The sequence below is a fragment of the Phacochoerus africanus genome, chromosome 2, assembly GCF_016906955.1.
Source record: "Phacochoerus africanus isolate WHEZ1 chromosome 2, ROS_Pafr_v1, whole genome shotgun sequence".
Lineage (NCBI taxonomy): Eukaryota > Metazoa > Chordata > Mammalia > Artiodactyla > Suidae > Phacochoerus > Phacochoerus africanus.
In genome coordinates this window covers 131,110,457-131,128,250 of record NC_062545.1, presented here as the reverse complement: position 1 = coordinate 131,128,250, position 17,794 = coordinate 131,110,457, and the positions used below count along the sequence as shown (strand labels likewise).

At 54.8% G+C, this 17,794-nt stretch overlaps 1 protein-coding gene across 1 annotated transcript; it reads right to left on the bottom strand.

Annotated features, from left to right (window-relative positions):
• Positions 1-1,098: 1,098 nt before the first annotated feature.
• On the bottom strand, positions 1,099-16,296 carry PLA2G4F (phospholipase A2 group IVF). The gene is made up of 20 exons (XM_047766612.1): positions 16,136-16,296; positions 14,661-14,742; positions 13,958-14,094; positions 13,741-13,869; positions 13,057-13,097; positions 12,794-12,836; positions 12,263-12,329; positions 9,956-10,125; positions 9,751-9,864; positions 9,508-9,545; positions 9,201-9,336; positions 7,476-7,612; positions 6,992-7,214; positions 5,864-5,978; positions 5,500-5,637; positions 5,295-5,402; positions 3,668-3,862; positions 3,268-3,434; positions 2,575-2,761; positions 1,099-2,292 (listed from the first exon to the last, which is right to left on the bottom strand). Exons 1-20 carry the CDS (start codon positions 16,244-16,246, stop codon positions 2,072-2,074), a joined length of 2,559 nt encoding a protein of 852 aa, XP_047622568.1. The 5' UTR covers positions 16,247-16,296; the 3' UTR covers positions 1,099-2,071.
• Positions 16,297-17,794: the final 1,498 nt, after the last annotated feature.

Sequence of the window (17,794 nt, the reverse complement as noted above, 5' to 3'; positions counted from 1 at the left end):
GAGAAAACCCTATAATTTAGATAATCTTATCTACAATGGGACAGGAGTTTTCGGCTGAAATCAGGCTGCTCAGAGGCAACATCCAATGCAAGGGAGCACAACAATCTGAGGAATGTGAAGCTCGAACCAAGAAGTCTACCTTCATCCAGACTATAATTCATAAATCAGGACAAAAAAAGAAAACTCCAGACATATAAGGACTCAGAATGTTTACAACCCTCCACTATAGACCTATTCAATTGCACACTCCAGGAAAGAGAAATAAACCCAAAGGGAAGATAGCAAGTCAAAGGAGAAGAGTCAGAAGGGTGTGTAAATACCAGCTCACCAGCCTGCCCATCCCAAGGGCCACTGGCCTTGGTGAGGAGGCAGGAGAGAAACAAGCTGCCCCCACCCTGTGCCCACCCACAGCACTGGCCCAGCTGCCTCAGTGCCCCCAGTCATGTCCAGTTGAAGGCCTGGGATCCTAGGCCAATCCGGGATGTGGATACCTTCATCCCAGCTGGGAGCTAGAACAAGGGTCTTCTTCCCAGAGTCAGGACAAGTGAGGCTTTGTCTCTTATTAGAAGAGAAAATGGGACTTTGGCCTTGGAGAGCATGTGTGTGTGTGTGTGTGTGTGAGAGAGAGAGAGAGAGAGAGATTGAGGCAGAGGCTGCAGCCAAAGAGAGCACTGCTGGCAGAGGGGAAAGAAATGAGCCAAGTGTTCCAGTGAGTGGTGAGTATGGCAGGGCGGCCCCTGAAGGGCACCAGGTGGCTTGGCACTGGGTGGGACCTGACGATCCCCACACCAGCCTGGTCAGGGTGGATCTCCCCTCCACAGACCTAAAGTCTGCCCATACTGGAGAGGGTCCAGGTATTTGGAGGGCCCCGGTGGGTCAGAAGAAATGATAAACAGAGGAGAGAGAGAGAGAGAGAGAGAGAGAGAGAGAGAGAGAGAGAGAGAGAGAGAGAGAGAGAGAGAGAGAGAGAGAGAGAGAAATCGCCCAGGTTGTGGGATATGTTTGTGAAAAAGGCAGGAGTTTCCCCTGTGGTACAGCGAGTTAAGAATCCGACTGTAGTGGCTTGAATCACAGCTGTGGCTCAGATTCAATCCCTGGCCCGGGAACTTCCATAAGCCTCGGATGTGGCCATTAACAAAAGAAAAAGGCGGGAACCCAGGCCCCAGCGTTCCCAGCCAGGGTCCCTCCACTTCTGCCCATCCCTGGCAGCTGACAGGCACTCACCAGCCACCCCGACTAGGAAGGACACAGACATGCTTGCTCACATCCACTCAGCCTCTGATAAATGAATATGCCCTCAGACATTTAGCTTCTGGGAATGGTGAGACCATTTGCACGAGGTGGCAGCTGTATGACAAGAGAATGGCAAGCGTAGAGAGCGAAGATGAATCATTAGCAGGGGGACCCAGGAGCTGGAGGCCAGCAGGGCAGGTTATCATCCCACAGCCTCCTGGAGGCTGAGCAGAGAAGGGTGGGGAGCTGTGACCAGGGACAGGGAAGCCAGAGGCGAAGGGGAGTTAGCAGGCAGGACCGGGGAGTTAGTGACCCAGAATGGCAACCCATGTGGTCCCCCTTCGTTCCTGATAGGCCTTAGCACTGAATCCAGGAGTGGGGTGAGCAGAAGATGGTCAGGGCTGGGGCCATTTGCAGAAAGTGTGGATTGGATGGATTCGTCTTTGCTTCTGGTCTCGGTTAAGAAGGGTAACCTGCACCTCAGCTCTCACGGCGCCCATTCTGTTGAGGATCTGGAGACCTGGGTCCTCTGAGGTCTTTCTGTGTTTGGGGTGGACCCTAGGCTGGACAGTTGCCCCATTTCCCTTACACACTCCAACATCACATGAGCCCTGTTCACCTTTGCCTGACCTTCCCAAGAGCCCCTGGAGAGAGCCTCTCCTTCCAGAAACCCGTGGGAGAAGATCCCTGCCCCAGGTCCAGGCTGCACTCCTGCAGGAGATTCCCAAGGCCCGACAAGATGGGAAGCAGGAGCCCCAGAGGGTTCCCACCCCTCCCCCTAACCTAGCCCTGGTCTGGAGCCCACAGTCCTTCCTCTCTGTCACAGCTGCAGCCTGAGTCAGCCTCCAGCCCTGTCCGCAGCCTGTCGCCGGTCCAGAGCCAGTCGGAGGGCCTGCTTCAAGGTCTCCACATTGTTCAGAACGTTGTATCGACTCAGGGCCACCAGCCGCTCAAACTCCTGGGGCTCATAGGTGAAGTTCATCATGCTGTAGGGGGTGTCAGGCCCGCTGATGACAAAGTCCCCACAGGCCTTCTCCTCAGCAGTTTGTCGCTCCACACCTGTGGTGGGGAGTGGAGAGAGGCCAGGCTGGGGCACTCTGTGGCTAGGAGCTGCCAGTCCAGAAGTCCCCCTTCCCTAGGACATCTGGCTGGTTCTGTGGACTCTGCTTGGGCCCAGAGCTCAGCTCCCTTGCCCCCCCGCCCCCCAGGAGGAGCCAGGCCAATCCAGGAAGCAGTGGCCACCTCGGGTCCCCCAGGTGTATTGCAGTGGTGAACCCAGTCTCAGAAAGGCACCCTAGCTCCTGGGCCAGCCCCAGCCCCAGCCCCAGGGTTTCCCCTCACCTGGGGCCAGGTGCGTGCGGAAGGTATGGTTGACCAGGGGGAAATGCAGCACGATGGGTGAGCACGGGTCCCCTGCCTTGGCAAACAGGTAGCACTCCTGGGGTTCCTTCAAGTCCTCAGGCCGCACCTCAATCTTGGGGAAGGGGATGCCTCGGTCCAGGCAGTACTGCTCTGTCTTCTGTAAGACCTGGGCGGGGACCCAGACCTCTGAGCTCCTGACCCTGCCTGGCCCCCTGCACTCACACGGGCCCAGGCTTCAAGGCAGCTCTGCCTCCCGCCTTGAGTGGCTTCGGGCCACAAGAAGAGAACCCACCCCGGGTATGGAATATGTCCATCACCTCTTAAGGCTTGAGGGAGCCGCTGGCTCACAGAGACTCCGCGAGGGAACCCTGAAGGTTCTGTTGTTACCACAGTAACAGAGGGACAGCAGACCTAAACCCAGGCCCAGATAGGAGTAGTAGGGTCCAGAACAGAGCTATCCTCTTCACTAGGATAAAGCACTCTCTTTGGTCTCCTTTCCTGACCCCCACCCTCTGCCATCACCTCAGCAATCCTCTTCCTCCAACCGGGAAGACCAGAGTGCTGACGGTGTTTGCAAGCTGCCCACCTGTGGCTTAGAACCCAAGCCCCCCCAGGAGGCATGATCCCCACTCAGCCAAGCTGCCCCTCAACAAAGAACTCCCCCCTTCTTACCTCAAAAGGGGCGTCCAGGGAGTAGTCAAAGGACAGAATGAGGTCCACGGCTCTCTGCGGCTGCAGGCTCAGTGGGAAGGGAGAGTTGATGGCAAAGCCTCCATCTACCAGGTACAGCTGGTCTCGCATGGGAGTGAGCTGGTTGGGGAAGGCATCCAGGTGCGTATCTGCACAAGGACAAGTGCTTCTCTTTGTGCAACCTCCTCTTCGCAATGCCCTTCTCCTCCTCTCTGACACCCATGGGGCCTCCCACCCCAGCCCCCAGCCCTGCTCCCAGCATAGCCCTTCCCCCACCATCCCCTGGGCAGCAGGGGCCCCACCCCACCCCCCAGGTCAAAAGGCAGCACTGGCCCAAGTGAATCAGAGCCAGATGGAGGACCCCGCCCAGAACTGCACCCACCTTTCCAGGCCACAAACTCCTTGCCAGCCACATAGTCCTTGTGCAGGCAGAGGCCCCGAGTGAAGTTCAAGTTCTCGGCTGCGGTAAAGCGGGAGGTGAATATGTCCAGCACAGCCTGGGAGAAGGGCCCCTGGGGGGTGAAGAGCCTGGTTCGCAGCCGTGTGGGGTCGTGTAGCTGGAGCTTCTGGCAGTCGTCTAGGTGAGGGTGGGACAGAGAAAGAGAGTGAGAAGTGGCACCCTCTTTTGTCCCGCAGTCCGTCTCCTCCATCCCCTCCTCCTCTCCCACTGTGCCTCCCAGGTCTCTGACAACTGCTTCCCAGAACCCCTTTTAAATGACTCTTTCTTCCACATTTCCCATGTTTTGAAAGTTGCATGTGACACTGCAAGTATTAAACAATATCACATACTATTAAAAAATAATTAATTAAATTAAACAATGTGCTATTCAACAATAGCACATACAACTTCTGATCAGAATTTCACCTATTAAACACACTCTGAGCAGCTCCCATGTGCTATGTTGGGCACTGTGTTGGGCACGGGGGATGCAAGCGTGAACAAGACCCCGCCCTGGCCCTCCAGGGTTCACAGCCTACTTAGGGGAGAGACACATAAGGAAATAATACATGGCCACAGTGCCCTCAGGTGAGGACAACATGGGAGGCGCACACAGTCCTGGGGGACCTTTAGGTCAGAACCTAAATCGGCCTGGAGGGACAGAGTGGACAGAGCTGCCCCTGGCAAAGCAGTGTCTGAGTGGATTCCCTGGTGGCTCAGTGGGTTAAGGATCCAGCAATGTCACTGCTGTGGCTCTGGTCACTGCTGAGGGTTCCATCCCTGGCTAGGAACTTCTGCAGCAAACAAACAAACAAACAAACAAAAACAGCAAACCAAACCAACCAACCAAAAAACCCTAAAAACAAAAAAACAATATCTGAGCTAAACTTTTAAGTACTAAGCAAGAATTACCCAGAGAAGAAAAGTGGGGAAGGTATTCTACGCAGTGGGGAGCTCATAGGCCATTTACTGAGGGGGCATAAATGGAGCCCTGGGGTGGGTGGAGAGAGTATCAATGAGACACCTAGGGGTCCAGGGCTGAGTCGATTAAGTGGAGCCCAAGCAGAGAATTAAAGGCTTATCACGGAGCACTCACAACTCCCACTAGATTTTCTGACCTATGCCCTCCCCACCCATCAGCACCCCCAGTGCTGCTCCCTCCCCACCCCTAACCACCTCTCTGCAAACCTTTGTGCATCCAGAGAACCTAAGCTGGAAGACACTGTCTTTTTTTTTTTTTTTCCCCCAAGGGCCAAAGATGCAACATATAGAAGTTCCCAGGTTAGAGGGTCAAATCAGAGCTGCAGCTGCCAGCCTCCACCACAGCCACAGCAACACCAGATCCTTAACCCACTGAGTGGGGCCAAGAATCAAACCATGGATACTGGTCGGGTTCGTTTCTGCTGAGCCACAGTGGGAACTCTTAGAAGTCACCTTGGTACTTCACTTAATGCAGTGGGACCTCTGAGTCCTTTGCTGCCCTCGCTGTCATTTCTCATGCCTCTGCCAGGGCCCTGATGCTGGAAAGAGGTGTGGGAGGTAGGGGGCAGGGCAGGGCCTCTGCACTCACCCGTGATGTTTAGGCTGCCTCTATGCCAGTCTAGGAAGCCAAGGCCTGAGCCAGCGATCTTCAGGAAGATCTCATCCAGGCTGGCTGCAAAGGCGCTGCCCCATATACCTAAGGAGAAAGGCAAGTCCCTCAGCCCTTGCAACTCCTCCACCCCACATCAGGGCCTGGCTCCTGCCCTGTCCCCAGCCCCCCAGCCCAGACTCACCCTGCAGGTAGCAGAGCCTGGGCTCCGGCCGAAGCTGCAGCAGTCGGCCCATGAAGAACTCTGAGCCAAAGAGCTCCGTGGGAACATAAGCACCATACTTGGGGAAGCCGACCTCATGGGGGGTGAACTCGCACCACTCTGGGGGCCCAGAGCAAAGGGAATGTCACCAGGGCCTCCCCACCAGGACCCTGTGGGTCCCCTTCCCCACTGCTCTCAAGCTTTGTGGCCTGAGCAGGAATGTTGGCCTTGCCAAGAGCAGGAGGCAACAAGCCCATTATGCTCCTAGGCTCCCACCTGTCCCCCGAGAGCCCTGGTGCCTCCCACCCTCCCACCTGCCGTTGCCTCCACCTGCACACCCAGACACCTGCAAAGTCTTCCCCACTGATGTTGGTACGGACGTTGATGCTGGCGTAGATGGGGTAAGGGTTCTGGCCCTGGCTGATGGCCTCCTGCTGGTCAGACAGCTTGGCAGGATCTTCCTGGTCAGGAGAGAAGGGCCTTTTGGGAATTCCCTTTCTCCATCCCCATGGCCTGAGGCCTGGCACCCTGTGGGGTGTGGTGTGCCCACGAGTGACTCTGGTTGCTGAGGCCAGTGCTTTAGAAACAGCTCTCTAAGGGACAGCCTTTGGGCTGCAGCAGAGGTGAGACTGCTGCAGGGCCTGTTCAATTCCAGGGGCACTGGGAACACCCTCCTGCCTTTCTTCCCATTCAAGAAGTCTGTCAGAACCCAAGGATTTTGTATTTTTTTCTCAGCAATGAAAAATCACATCTACAACTGAGAGCCACACTCCAGTGGGCCAGGCCCCAGGGCTGAGAACCTCAGTCAGCCCCAATTTCACCTCCCAACTCCTGCTGGACCTGCAGTTCTAGGATAAGCCACCAGGTAGTGCGAATCACGCCCACTGGGCCAAGGGGCTGCAGAAGTGTTCTGCATCCACTGCATTTGGTACACTTTCTTTTTTTCCAGGCCAGGGGTTGAACTGGAGCTACAGCTGCTGGCCTACACCACAGCCACAGCAACTCAGGATCCAAGTTGGGTCTTCGACCTACACCACAGCCCACAGCAACGCCAGATCCTTAACTTACTGAGCACTTCCTCATGGATACTAGTCAGGTTTGTTATCCACTAAGCCACGATGGGAACTCCTGGTACACTTTCAAAACACACCTGTACTAGGGCGCAACTGCTCACCAACCAAAACTGGTATTTCTGGAAGTGACACCTAAGCACAGATGTGTTGTTTTCTTTCTTTCTTTCTTTGGCCTCACCCACAGCAGGCCTTGAACCGGGATTGAACCCACACCACAGTAGTAACCAGAGCCACGGCAGTGATAATGCTGGATGGTTAACCGCTGAGCCACAAGGGAACTCCCCCCAGGGGCCTCAGACCTAAAGGACAGCTTTGCAAATCTCAGATCTTAGTCTAAGGCTAAGTGTTGGTGGGGCAGGATGGAAAGGAGACACGTTATTACCTGCTCTTTCTTTTCTTACCTGCTGGCACAGGAAGTACTCAATGAGAAGGCCCCAGAGGTCAATGAGGGAAATGCTATGGCCACAGCTCTCCCGGATCCCAAGTTCCTGGGCGTAGTACTGCAGACGCTCTGTGGACATCGCCCCCATCTTACTGCTGCAGACCCGAGCCTGGGCACATTTGATGGGGCCCTGCAAGGCTACCTGAGACCAGGCGGGGTCCTTGTAGAGTGTGGAGATGCACCTGGGCATGGAAGGAATGAGGGACGGAGGGAGCACAGCAAGCGGAGAAGGGAATGCAGGTGTCTGTGAGTCACCCCTCCTCCCCCATCACTTGCATCTCCTCACCTCCACCACCCATCAGGGGCCCCGAGGATTCAGTCCCTTCCTGCCCTTCCTAACCCTTTTGGAGACAGGATCCCAGCTTCTCCCCACCAGCTCACCAGGTCACATCCCTGCCCTTTCAGGGCTCTCCTTTATTCTGCCCTGTCCCCACATCACTTACCAGGTGGACCCCGAGACCCCACTGAGGTAGGTCACAGTGTCCAGGAGGCCAAGCTCCTGTAGCCCTGCCAGGCTGCCGTAGAGGGAAGTCATGGCTCGGGTTCCACCTCCTGAACCCAGCACAGCCACCACAGGGACCTGGACACAATAATTGTCACCATAATATCTACCACCCTTTATCGTTTCCATGTCACTGCTTAGCATGTCTGAGAGCCTGACTTGCATTTTCTTGTTGAAATCATCAAAGCAACCCAATGACATCCCCACTCTACAGATGAGGAAACTGAGGCAGAGGAAGGTTCGATAATGTGCCCATAATCATAGTTAGTAAGTAATGGGCTGTCAAGCCGAAGCAGTGTGGCCTCAGAGATGGCTCTTAACCAGGAAAACATGTACCTGGGAGGAACACTACATTCCCTCAAAACAGCTAAATCAGGGTCTCAATCTCAGCACTGCTGATAATTTTGGACCACAGAACTCTCTGTTGTGAGGCACTGTCCTGTGTGTCACAGAGTGTTTAGTGGCATTCCTGGCCTTTATCTAGCATTCCTCTCCCCTGCCCCCCAGTTGTAACAATTGTCCCCTAGGTGAGGGGTAGGGGGATGAAATAGCCCCCAGTTGAGAACCACAGAACTGAAGTGACAAAGTCCAGCAGGCAGCCTGAACCTGCCCCAGACATGAGAGGTGCCTGCTGGGGTCAGACCAGAAGCTTTTTGGCTGCTCAGCTTTCCCACACGAAGGTTTGGTTCACTCCACTCCAGATTTTGTTTCCTTTCCTTGTCCTTCCTTTCTTCTGTAGTCTTGAAAAAAATGCTCCCTGGCCACTGCCCAGCCAGGTCATGGTCCCTTCAGAGCACTGGAAGTGACAGAGCTCCCTGTAGCAGGTCTGTGCCCTCTCTACCCTCCACCCACTCAGCGGAGATCGGGTACAGAGCAGGCATTACCAAGCGAAAAATCTAGGCTTGCTCAGCAGGTCACCGCTGGGCACAGGCTCTGTCTCCTAGTACACATGCAGCCAGGAGGAAGCCACAAGCTCATCCTGGATTTACCACAGGGTTCCCTTAGTACTGCCTTTCCTCCTGCCTCCCAGCCACAGGCTCGCTCCCAAATCCCTTCGTCTACAGTTATGGCCTCAACTGTGTCCTCCCCACATTCATAGGTTGACACTCGAGTGTGACTGTATCTGGAGAAAAGGTCTATAAGGAGGTAACATAGGCTATGTGAGCTCATAAAGGTAGGGCCTCAATCCTATAGCACTGGTGTTCTTAAAAAAGGAAGAAGAGAGATCCCCCCAAACCCCTGCACATGCACAGAGGAAAGGCCCTATGAGGACAGCAAGAAGGTGGCCATCTACAAGTCAAGAAGAGAGGCCTCAGAAACCAATCCTGATGCCACATGATCTGGAACTTCCAGCCTCCAGGTGAGAAAATAAATGCCCAAGGCTTAAGTCGCCCAGTCTGTGGTATTTGGTTATGGCAGCCTGAGCAGACCAGCCACCTCCCCTGGCTGGGGCTGTTCAGCCCTCCTTACACATGGGGTCCCGACTCTCCCAATTGTGCCCATCAGCTTGGGCACACTGGCCTGCCCCTTTCCTCCTCTGGTCCCCCACTTCCCCAGTGCTTCCTGTCACCTCTTAGGCACATAGTCCTCTCAAGGAAAGAGGATGGGTGGCTGGGTGGCTGGGTTTGGTCCCAGTGATTCAGGGATCCAGTCCTCCATTCCATACCTGGCTACTGTCAGGAGCCTGGCTCAACCCCAGCACCTGCTGTAGGGCCTTGGACACGATCTGCTTCCTCTTGTCCAGAAATTTCTGTTCACCATCACAGAGGTCAAAGCCGAGACGCAGGTCAAGGTCCCCAGAGCTGCCTCAGATGGGGTACCAGGTGATTATTCAGTAGAGGAAAGCCCCCTGCCAAACCCATTCTTTCAGGAGCAGATACACGCTCCAGGAACCCCTCAGAAAGATGCCATGGAAACCACCCCCCAAACTCCAGCCGAGGCCAGGAGGCAGAAGAACCCCCACACGTGCTCACCTCATTTCTGCCTTCACATTCACAGCCACCTCCTGGCCCTGGAAGAGACAACAGCCCACCCCTGAGCGCACTGATTGGGAAGCTAGCACCTGCAGCCCCAGTTGCTATGGTAACCCTGGCTCAGATGCAGACACCATGGCGAGCTCCCAGCTGGCCTGACCCCCTCACAGGCCCTTTCCGCAGGCCTTTCTTGGTGGTCGCAGAGCAGACAGAGGGCCTTCAGGCACCCAGACAGAGCCTTACCTCCCCCAGGGCCACGATGTGCTGCTGCTCCTGGCCCAGGGCCAGAGAGGAGAGCAGGATGTTCCCCTGACCCAGCAGGCTCGTCTGGGCCTCCAGCTCAGCACTCGGGCCACTCTGCAGAGGAGAAACCACCCAAAGTGGAAAGGGGCCTCCTCCAGCCTGGCCTGACCCTATCATCCACCTCTTCCTGGGCCCTGTCACCCACCTGTAGGACTGTGAGCGTCTCTCCCAGCTCCACATCCAGCCTGGAGCTGAGCGCTGCATTCACATGGAAGGTAAACGTGGCTGGGAGGCCTGCCTCCCCTGGAGGCTGCAGAGGCAAGAGCTGAGGCTTCTCAGAGGCCCCAGGCACTGCCACCCGAATCTGCCTAGCGCCTGGGAGTAGAGGGCCCAGGTCAGTGCCGGGTGGGGGTGGGGGTGGGGGAGGTAGATCATGATGGTGGCACCTGAGCAGCAACTCCCCTTTCCTTCCCCTTGGAAATGCTATTTATCGCCCTGCTCACTCTCCAGCACTGTGTCCCACAGCAAAGGTGTCATGAAGGACACCTGAGGTCCCCTGACCCCTGGTCAGGACTGGGAGGCGGGGTGGGGGTGGGGCAAGAATCCCACAGTGCCTGGGCAAGGGCCCCTGCCCTGAGCTTGTGGGGCTATTGATTTTGAGACTACTAAAATGTAATTCTATAATTACATTATAATGATCCCACATTCATTATTACAGTAATTACCAGTATGCAACTGGTAGTTCCCCCTGTCTTGCCCCATTCCAGTGCTGTGCTTATTGCCTTGGGGGAGATTGGTGCCTGGAGAGAAAGCGAATAGACTGCACATTGTTTCTGAAGCACAAGACCTTGGGAGAACACAGAGGGTTTGCAGGGGAGGTAAAAGCAAGAATTGCGTTCGTGGCACAGGGAGAATAGATGTGGAGGAGCAGAGAAGAGCCAGTCCTGACTAGGTGAGGCCAGGCTGCAAGGAGGCGGAGAAAGGCCTCTGGGTCCAGAAGCAGCAGGTCTACCCTGTTCCTGAAGCATTCTGGGGCACAGGTGAGACCCTGGAGAGAAATGGCTACGCATGACACCCAGAGGGGACCCAAGGCAGACCCACCAAAGAGCCCCAGAACCAAAACACCCCAGGAGCAGAGGTCCAAAAGGAATCCCTCTGCCTGTCTGCCCTTCTTAGTGGTAAATGAGATCTGGGGACTTGACATGATGCAGGGTGGGAGGGACTTTGAGAAAATTAGGAAAAAAGGAGTTCCTGTCACGGTGCAGCAGAAACGAAGCCAACTAGGAACCATGAGATTGTAGGTTCAATCCCTGGCCTCGCTCAGTGGGTTAAGGATCCTATGTTGTGGTGAACTGTGGTGTGGTTCACAGACGCAGCTCAGATCCTGCATTGCTGCAACTGTGGTGTAGGCTGGAGGCTGCAGCTCTGATTGGACCCCTGGCCTGGGAACCTCCATGTGCCATGGGTACAGCCCTAAAGTGACAAAAGACAAAAAAAAAGTTATGAAAATGGTATTTTGCACACCACAGTTTACAACCTGAGGTTGATCTGCACTGTTGACAGTCAGAAACAGAATCTGTGTTGGGGAGAACAAACAGGCCCCCGGCTGTCACACACTTGGGTCTGGTTCTGGCTCTGCCACCTACTGCCTCCGTGACCTTAACCAAGTTTCTTCCTTAAGCCTCGGCATCATGAATGAAAAGATCATGACAGTACCTACTTTATGAGGCTGTTATGAGGATTAAAAGATCAAATACTGTAAAATGCTTAGCCCCAAGCCTGACTCAGAGAAAGTGTGTAATATTACCTGGCAGGACTCAGGCTGTAGGCTCAGACTTCCAGCGTCGGAGGGGACTTTAGCTGTCACACAGCCTCCATGCCCCTCCCACATCTGGACCCTCCTGAGTGGCTGCCCCCAGTGGCAGGTTGTGATGACCCCAATTCTTCACTTCTGGAAGGCTCACACTTTGCCACGTGACCTCACTCCCTCCACTGAAGAGGTCAGCCATATGCCTTTCCCTCCAACTGAGGGTCAGCCTTGTGCTCGTTTGGGCTAAAAAAAAATTAGTGTGTGGCTGTGACGTGACCAAGCACTTGCTTGAAAAGCACTGGCTCACTGGACTTGCTCTCTTGCACCTCTGCTGATGCCCTGAGATCATTCCCAGGCTCCTATGCTGGTCATAGGAGGTGGGTGAGGGACACGGGGAGAGCAGAGCCGGGCAGAACCAAACCCAGCCTAGATCAGCCAAGCCTCAGCTGATCACCAGACATGTCTGACACTGAGATTTTGTGGGTGCTTTTTGTACCATAGAGGTTGGACTGATACAGCCTCTGCGCTTTGATACTTCCAGGAACAGGAATTCACTACTCTCAGAGACAGTCCATTCCATCCTTGGCCAGCTTGAAGCAGTGAAAAATTGAGAGCTTTCTGCTCCAGAGCCCTCTTCTTGAAATCAGCATCCCCCACCCCCCAGAAGAGAAGGCAAGACCCAAGGCCGCTGACCAGACTCACCATAGCCTTGATGGGGGGCTGTCCCTTCTCCCCCGAGGGTGCCCTGGATTCTCAGACAGGGGTGAGCCTGCGGAAAGCAGAGGCCTGTGGGAGCCAGACAGGGGCCAAGCCAGGAGGGAGGGAGGGACAGGTATCTGGGGCAGGGTCGAGCTCACAACCTTCCCAGAGCTGGTGCCTTATGAGCGGCGGTCTTCTGTCACAGCCCCCCTCCCAGGACTCAGAGGAAGTGGTCCCTGGTGTGAAAGGTGGAGGAATGGGGGGGCCCTGACAGTGGCTCCTTGGCAGTCCCAGAAGCCAGGGGCCCAAGTGAGCAGTGTTCTGTGCACAGGTGGGCAGGCTGGCCTCTAGGCTACTCCCTTACATTGGAGGTGGCTTCCTGCCCCCTAGTCCCTGGAGATCCCCTCCAGCACTACTCCCCTCCGAGGAGGGGGCTGAGCGTCCTTTGGAGGCAAGTGGCCATCATGGGCTCAGTTGTGGACTCCTCACTGCCCCCCAGCCCCAGGCAGCCCCAAGCTGGCCTCCCCTACTCACCACCAGAACCCCATTGGTGATAACTTCAGATGCGGGCACCTGGCTGCAAAGGAGGAGCGGCTCGTGAAACAACTGAATCCCTCAAGATGGCTGTTATATGTAACCAAAGTGGCCAGAACAGCTTGGGGGCATGGCAGGGTTGGGGGTGGGGGGCAGGCATCAAGACCAGGACGTCCCCTCTCAGGCCAGGCCAGCGCAGATGGCCAGAGCCGTGGAGGAGTCTCAAGGCACATGGGGAGGGCACGGGCTCCACCTGGACTCACCTGTTCTCCAAAACAAATTCCACCTGCAGCTCTTGGGAATCCTACACGGAGGGAGTGCGGGAGCACCGATTATCAAAGAGCCCCTATCATGCTGTACAGCACAGGGAACTATATCCAATCACTTGTGATGGAACATGATGGAAAATGTCATGAGAAAAAGAATGTATATATATATATATGTATATATATACATATATACATATATATATATATATATACACATATATATATATAACTAGGTCACTTTGCTGTACAGCAGAAATTGACAGAGCATTGTAAATCAAGTATAATTTAAAAATTAATTTTTTTTTAATTTAAAAAAACAATGAGCCCCCAAAACCTCAGGACCCTCCCCCAGCACTGTGCACAGGGGACCCAAAAGGGGGTGGCAGCATCTCCATGAGGAGCTCCATCTGTTCATAGCTGCAGGCAGGTGCTCTTCTAGGCTCGGGACTCAGCAGTGACCGAGACCCACCCAGTGCTCTGCCCTTGAGGAGCCATGTGCGGGCTTTACTCAGGGAAGAAGTATTGGAGGGATGGTTCTGTGGTTTTGGGGCTGCAGGATGGAGGAGGGTCTGTCCTAGAGGCATAGCCTGTGCTGACCAGGAGCCCCTCCTCGGTGCCCTGTGCTGGGGCTCTTCCCCTTGGGCTAGACCCACTGCTGGTGCATCCAGGATGGCTCACCTGCTGGCTGAGTGGGAAGGTGTGTCTGTGGGGTTGGCCAGGCTTGAGGCTCTTCAGGTCAAACAGCAGCAGGGAGAGCTGGTCACTGCCCAGAACATCCTTGTCATAGAGGGTAAGCTCCAGGATATTCTGGGGCCGGGTCAGGAGAAGGGAGACTGAGGCAGGCACCCTGAAGAGACCTCTCCCTCCACAGCCCCAGCCCCTCACCCACCCTCACCTTCACAGCGCCGTGGATCCGGAAGTAGAAGGTCTCATTCCACTCGGGGTCACTGCAGTTGGCCACCACCCTTGTCTGGACGGGGCTGGGGGATGCCGTGGGCAGCCACAGTTGCACATAGCAGTCAGCTTTGGACACTGTAGGTGGCACGGGGAGGGGTCCTCAGGCTCTAGCTCTTATTGCTGAAAAGGTTGCCTGGAGGAGGCTGGGGCTGGATGGGAAGGGGCAGGGGGAGAGAAGGCTGCCCTTGCAGCGGCAGGGCAGGGGATGGCCGAGAGCCAACGTCCTCCTCTCCATCTCCACCAGTTGTACCTTCCATTCAACTGACTGGAAATCCTCCAGTGGTCAGTTGAAAAGATCAGGTGGCAGCACAGACCATTGAGTAGTTCCCAGAAAGAGCCTGATTCAGGACACAAGCTCCACCCATGCACAGGCATGCAAAGTCCTGGAGAGCAGATGGTGACTTCTAGCAATGGTGGGCCTCCCACACACACCCAGGCTGGCACCCCTCCTTGTGGGTCTCAGGGAGGAGTTGGTGGTCTGCATTCCCTCACCTCCAGCTCCCGCCTGCCTGCCTCCTCATCAGAGAGGCCTCTGTTCAACACCCCCCCCCCCACACACACACTCAGACCAGTCTCTGCTGGGCTCTGGGGAGGCCCCAGGGAAAGGAAGGGAGAAAGTGTGGAATTGGGGGCTCACTCACGCAGGTCTGTGCCCCGGATGTTTCTGGCCCTCAGCACCTTCACCTGGAGGTCGTAGTACGGATGGGTCTCCTGCTGAAAGGACTGAACTCTGGAGACTCAGTGCCGGGAAGCTGTGTGTGGGGCCCAACCTCAGGTTTTCTTTGTCCCATCACAGAACAGCAGTCTGGCCCAGGGTCACTGATGTCACTGTGCCAGGTATCCGGGAAGACTTGGCAGGGCAAGCGCTGGGACTTGAGCATGTTGGTGATGAACCTGACCTTGGAATCAGTCAGGCTAGATTCAAATCTAAGCTACACAGTGGTCTAGCTAATTGGCCTTGGGCAAATTACTTCATTTCCCTGTGCTTTGGTTTCCCTGTCTATAGTGTGGGGGTTATAATGATACTCTCATAGGGTTGTGGGTGAGGTTTCTTGTTTTGTTTTGTTTTTTATGGCTGCACCCATGGCACATGGAAGTTCCCAGGCTAGGGGTTGACTCTAAGCTGCAGCTGCCACCTACACCACAGCCACAGCCACACTGAATCTGAGCCCCATCTGTGACCTACACCGCAATTTACATAACACCGATTGCACTGGGCAAAGCCAGGCATCAGACCCACACCCTCACATATACTATGTTGGGTTCTTAACCTGCTAAGCCACAACAGGAACTCTGTGGTGAGCTTTAAGTGAGAAGTCATATAAAGGGCCCAGCATAAGCACTTCATACATATAGCCCAGATGTGCAGCTCCCTCAGACTATAGTGCTGCTGCTGCAGCTTGAGAGCTGAAGTGAGGGCTGGAGTGATGTGCTTAAGGAGATTAAGTATTAAAGGAGAAAACTGTGATTGATAACCCCACCCACTAGCTCTTGACAAAGCCAGAAGATGGCCCAAGAGGGGGCGGGCAGGTGAAAACAAGAGTCACTCAGCTGGTACTGGTCTGACGAGTCGCTAAGGAGACTGTAGCTTAGACCCAGGAGAGAGAACAGCAGACCGCAGCCTCCTGATCCCGGCCAGAGCCTTATTCCCCTGACCCCTCACCATCAACCCCCACTCTAGGGCCAGGGTAGGGCATTCTGGGCAACACCCCACCCCACCTGCCAGCTGCAAGTGTCACATGACCTTGCTCATATGCTCCTCGCCCTTCACTTCCTAATCAGGGGGTACTATTTTCAAGGTTTTATTTTATTTTTTTTTGGCTGTGCCCACAGCATGCAGAGAAGTTCTAAGGTCAGCGACTAAACCTGCACCACATCTGTGACCCGAGCCACAGCAGTGACAATGCCAAATCCTTAACCCACTGCACCACCAGGGAACTCCTCAAAATTGTTATTATTATTTAGCTAAACTCTCTAAGCTCCACCAGGTTATCTGGAGCAAACTGGTCACAACCCAGATTAAACCACAGTCTGGGGGCTGGCCCCAGTCTCCACCGGGACATGTGCTCCCAGGACTCCTCCTGTCCACACCCCTGGGGAAAGTCAGGTACTTTACCCGCCACGGCTTCCACTGAGGTCCTCTTTTCTCTCTCTTCCTCAGAAGCACCGCACCTAGGAGGGGCAGTCCCTTGCCTGTCAGCCACCTTGGCCAGAGTGCCCAGAGCATGGCCAGGCAGCCCTGCTCCCAGCAAGAAGCCCTGCCTGCGCTTGCGCAGCTCTGGCTACACTCACTGCTGGCTCAGGTCTGACAGGTAGCGCTAGGGTGGGGAGGGTGGAGCCAGCTGCTCAGCTAAAGACTTCTGGCTGGGGCTGGAGGTGGGGTTTGACCTGCTCCAGGAAGTGACTGAAGCCCCATTTCCTCTGGCAGGAAGGACTTTAGACCCTCTCCAAGAGGATGAGGAACTGGCACTCTGGTGCCCAAAGATCCTGGTTATTCCTGGGCTGCTCCCCAAAGAGCCACGCCTGAGACTTACCCCAGATGGTTTGATTTAGACGGTATGGGTAGAGCCCAGGTGTTCTTCATATTTCCAAGAAGGCTTTTAGGTAATGCTGACACAGGTGGCCCAGGGAACAGCAGCCAGAAAGTGCTGAGTCAGTGGCCTAGTCTCCCCCAGATATCAAAACTACCTAAAACCAGGCATTTTTCCTGGCATTTCCATTGCAGCTCAGCGGGTTAAGAACCCAACACAGTTCCCGTGAGGATGCAGGTTCGACCCCTAGCCTTGCTCAGTGGATTAAGGATCTGGTATTGCTGTGGCTGTGGTGCAGGCTGGCAGCTGCAGCTTGGATTGGACCCCTAGCCTGGGGACTTCAATATGTCTCAGATGCGGCCCTAAAAAGAAAAAAAAAAAAAAAAAGCCTAAAACCAACAACCTCCAAACCCTACCTTCCCCACAGCCCTTAAGGAGAAATATGGAAATTTCTGCTTCCCCATAGTGGTTCACTGGACTCAAAGATGTTTCTAATCTTTCAGACTTCCCTCATTTTTTTTCCAAACACTGAGAGGCTGCTGTGTGCCAGATACCAAACTAGGTAGGCCCTGGATCCAAAGCCGAGGAGGGCCCAGTCATGTCCTGAAGAAATTCAGACTTGTGACTCCCTGTGGAAAGGGCCTATGCCCAGGCCCTTTCTGAACGAGTGGAAATACCTGGAGGATCCAGGAACAGAAGTAGGGATACAGTCAGGTGGTATCAATAAGGGGCAGGTACAAACCAGCCTGCCTGCCCTCAAGCTACTAGAGATAAAGGCCTTAAGATCCCCTTTGACCATCATGAGCCTTAGGATGCAGATGGTGTGTAACGTCCCCTTTTCTGTGGACCGCCTAGGTGGCCAAGACAGGCACAGTTTCTGGAAGAAAGGATTTTGAGGGCAGTGAGCTGTTGGGAGATACATTTCTGTTCCCCAACCAAGACCCGATCATCTCCACTCTCCTCACCAAGGCCTGAATTGGAGACTGAAAAAAATGACATTCTTAAAAGAGGTGATTCAGCTCCAACATGAACCCTGCAGGCACGTTCAGACTAGAAACTACCAGAACTGCTGTTGGGAAGATTTCAAGGAGGGCCTGTTTCTGCTTAATTTGGAGCAAGAGACCAAGACCTGTGCTGGGGTCTCAAATGCCAGAGTCCACCCCTGTTAGTGATCTGTACACACACACACGGAGGCCCACAGAGCCACAGTAGGGGAGCCGGATGGCAGGGGCATGGAGCTCGCT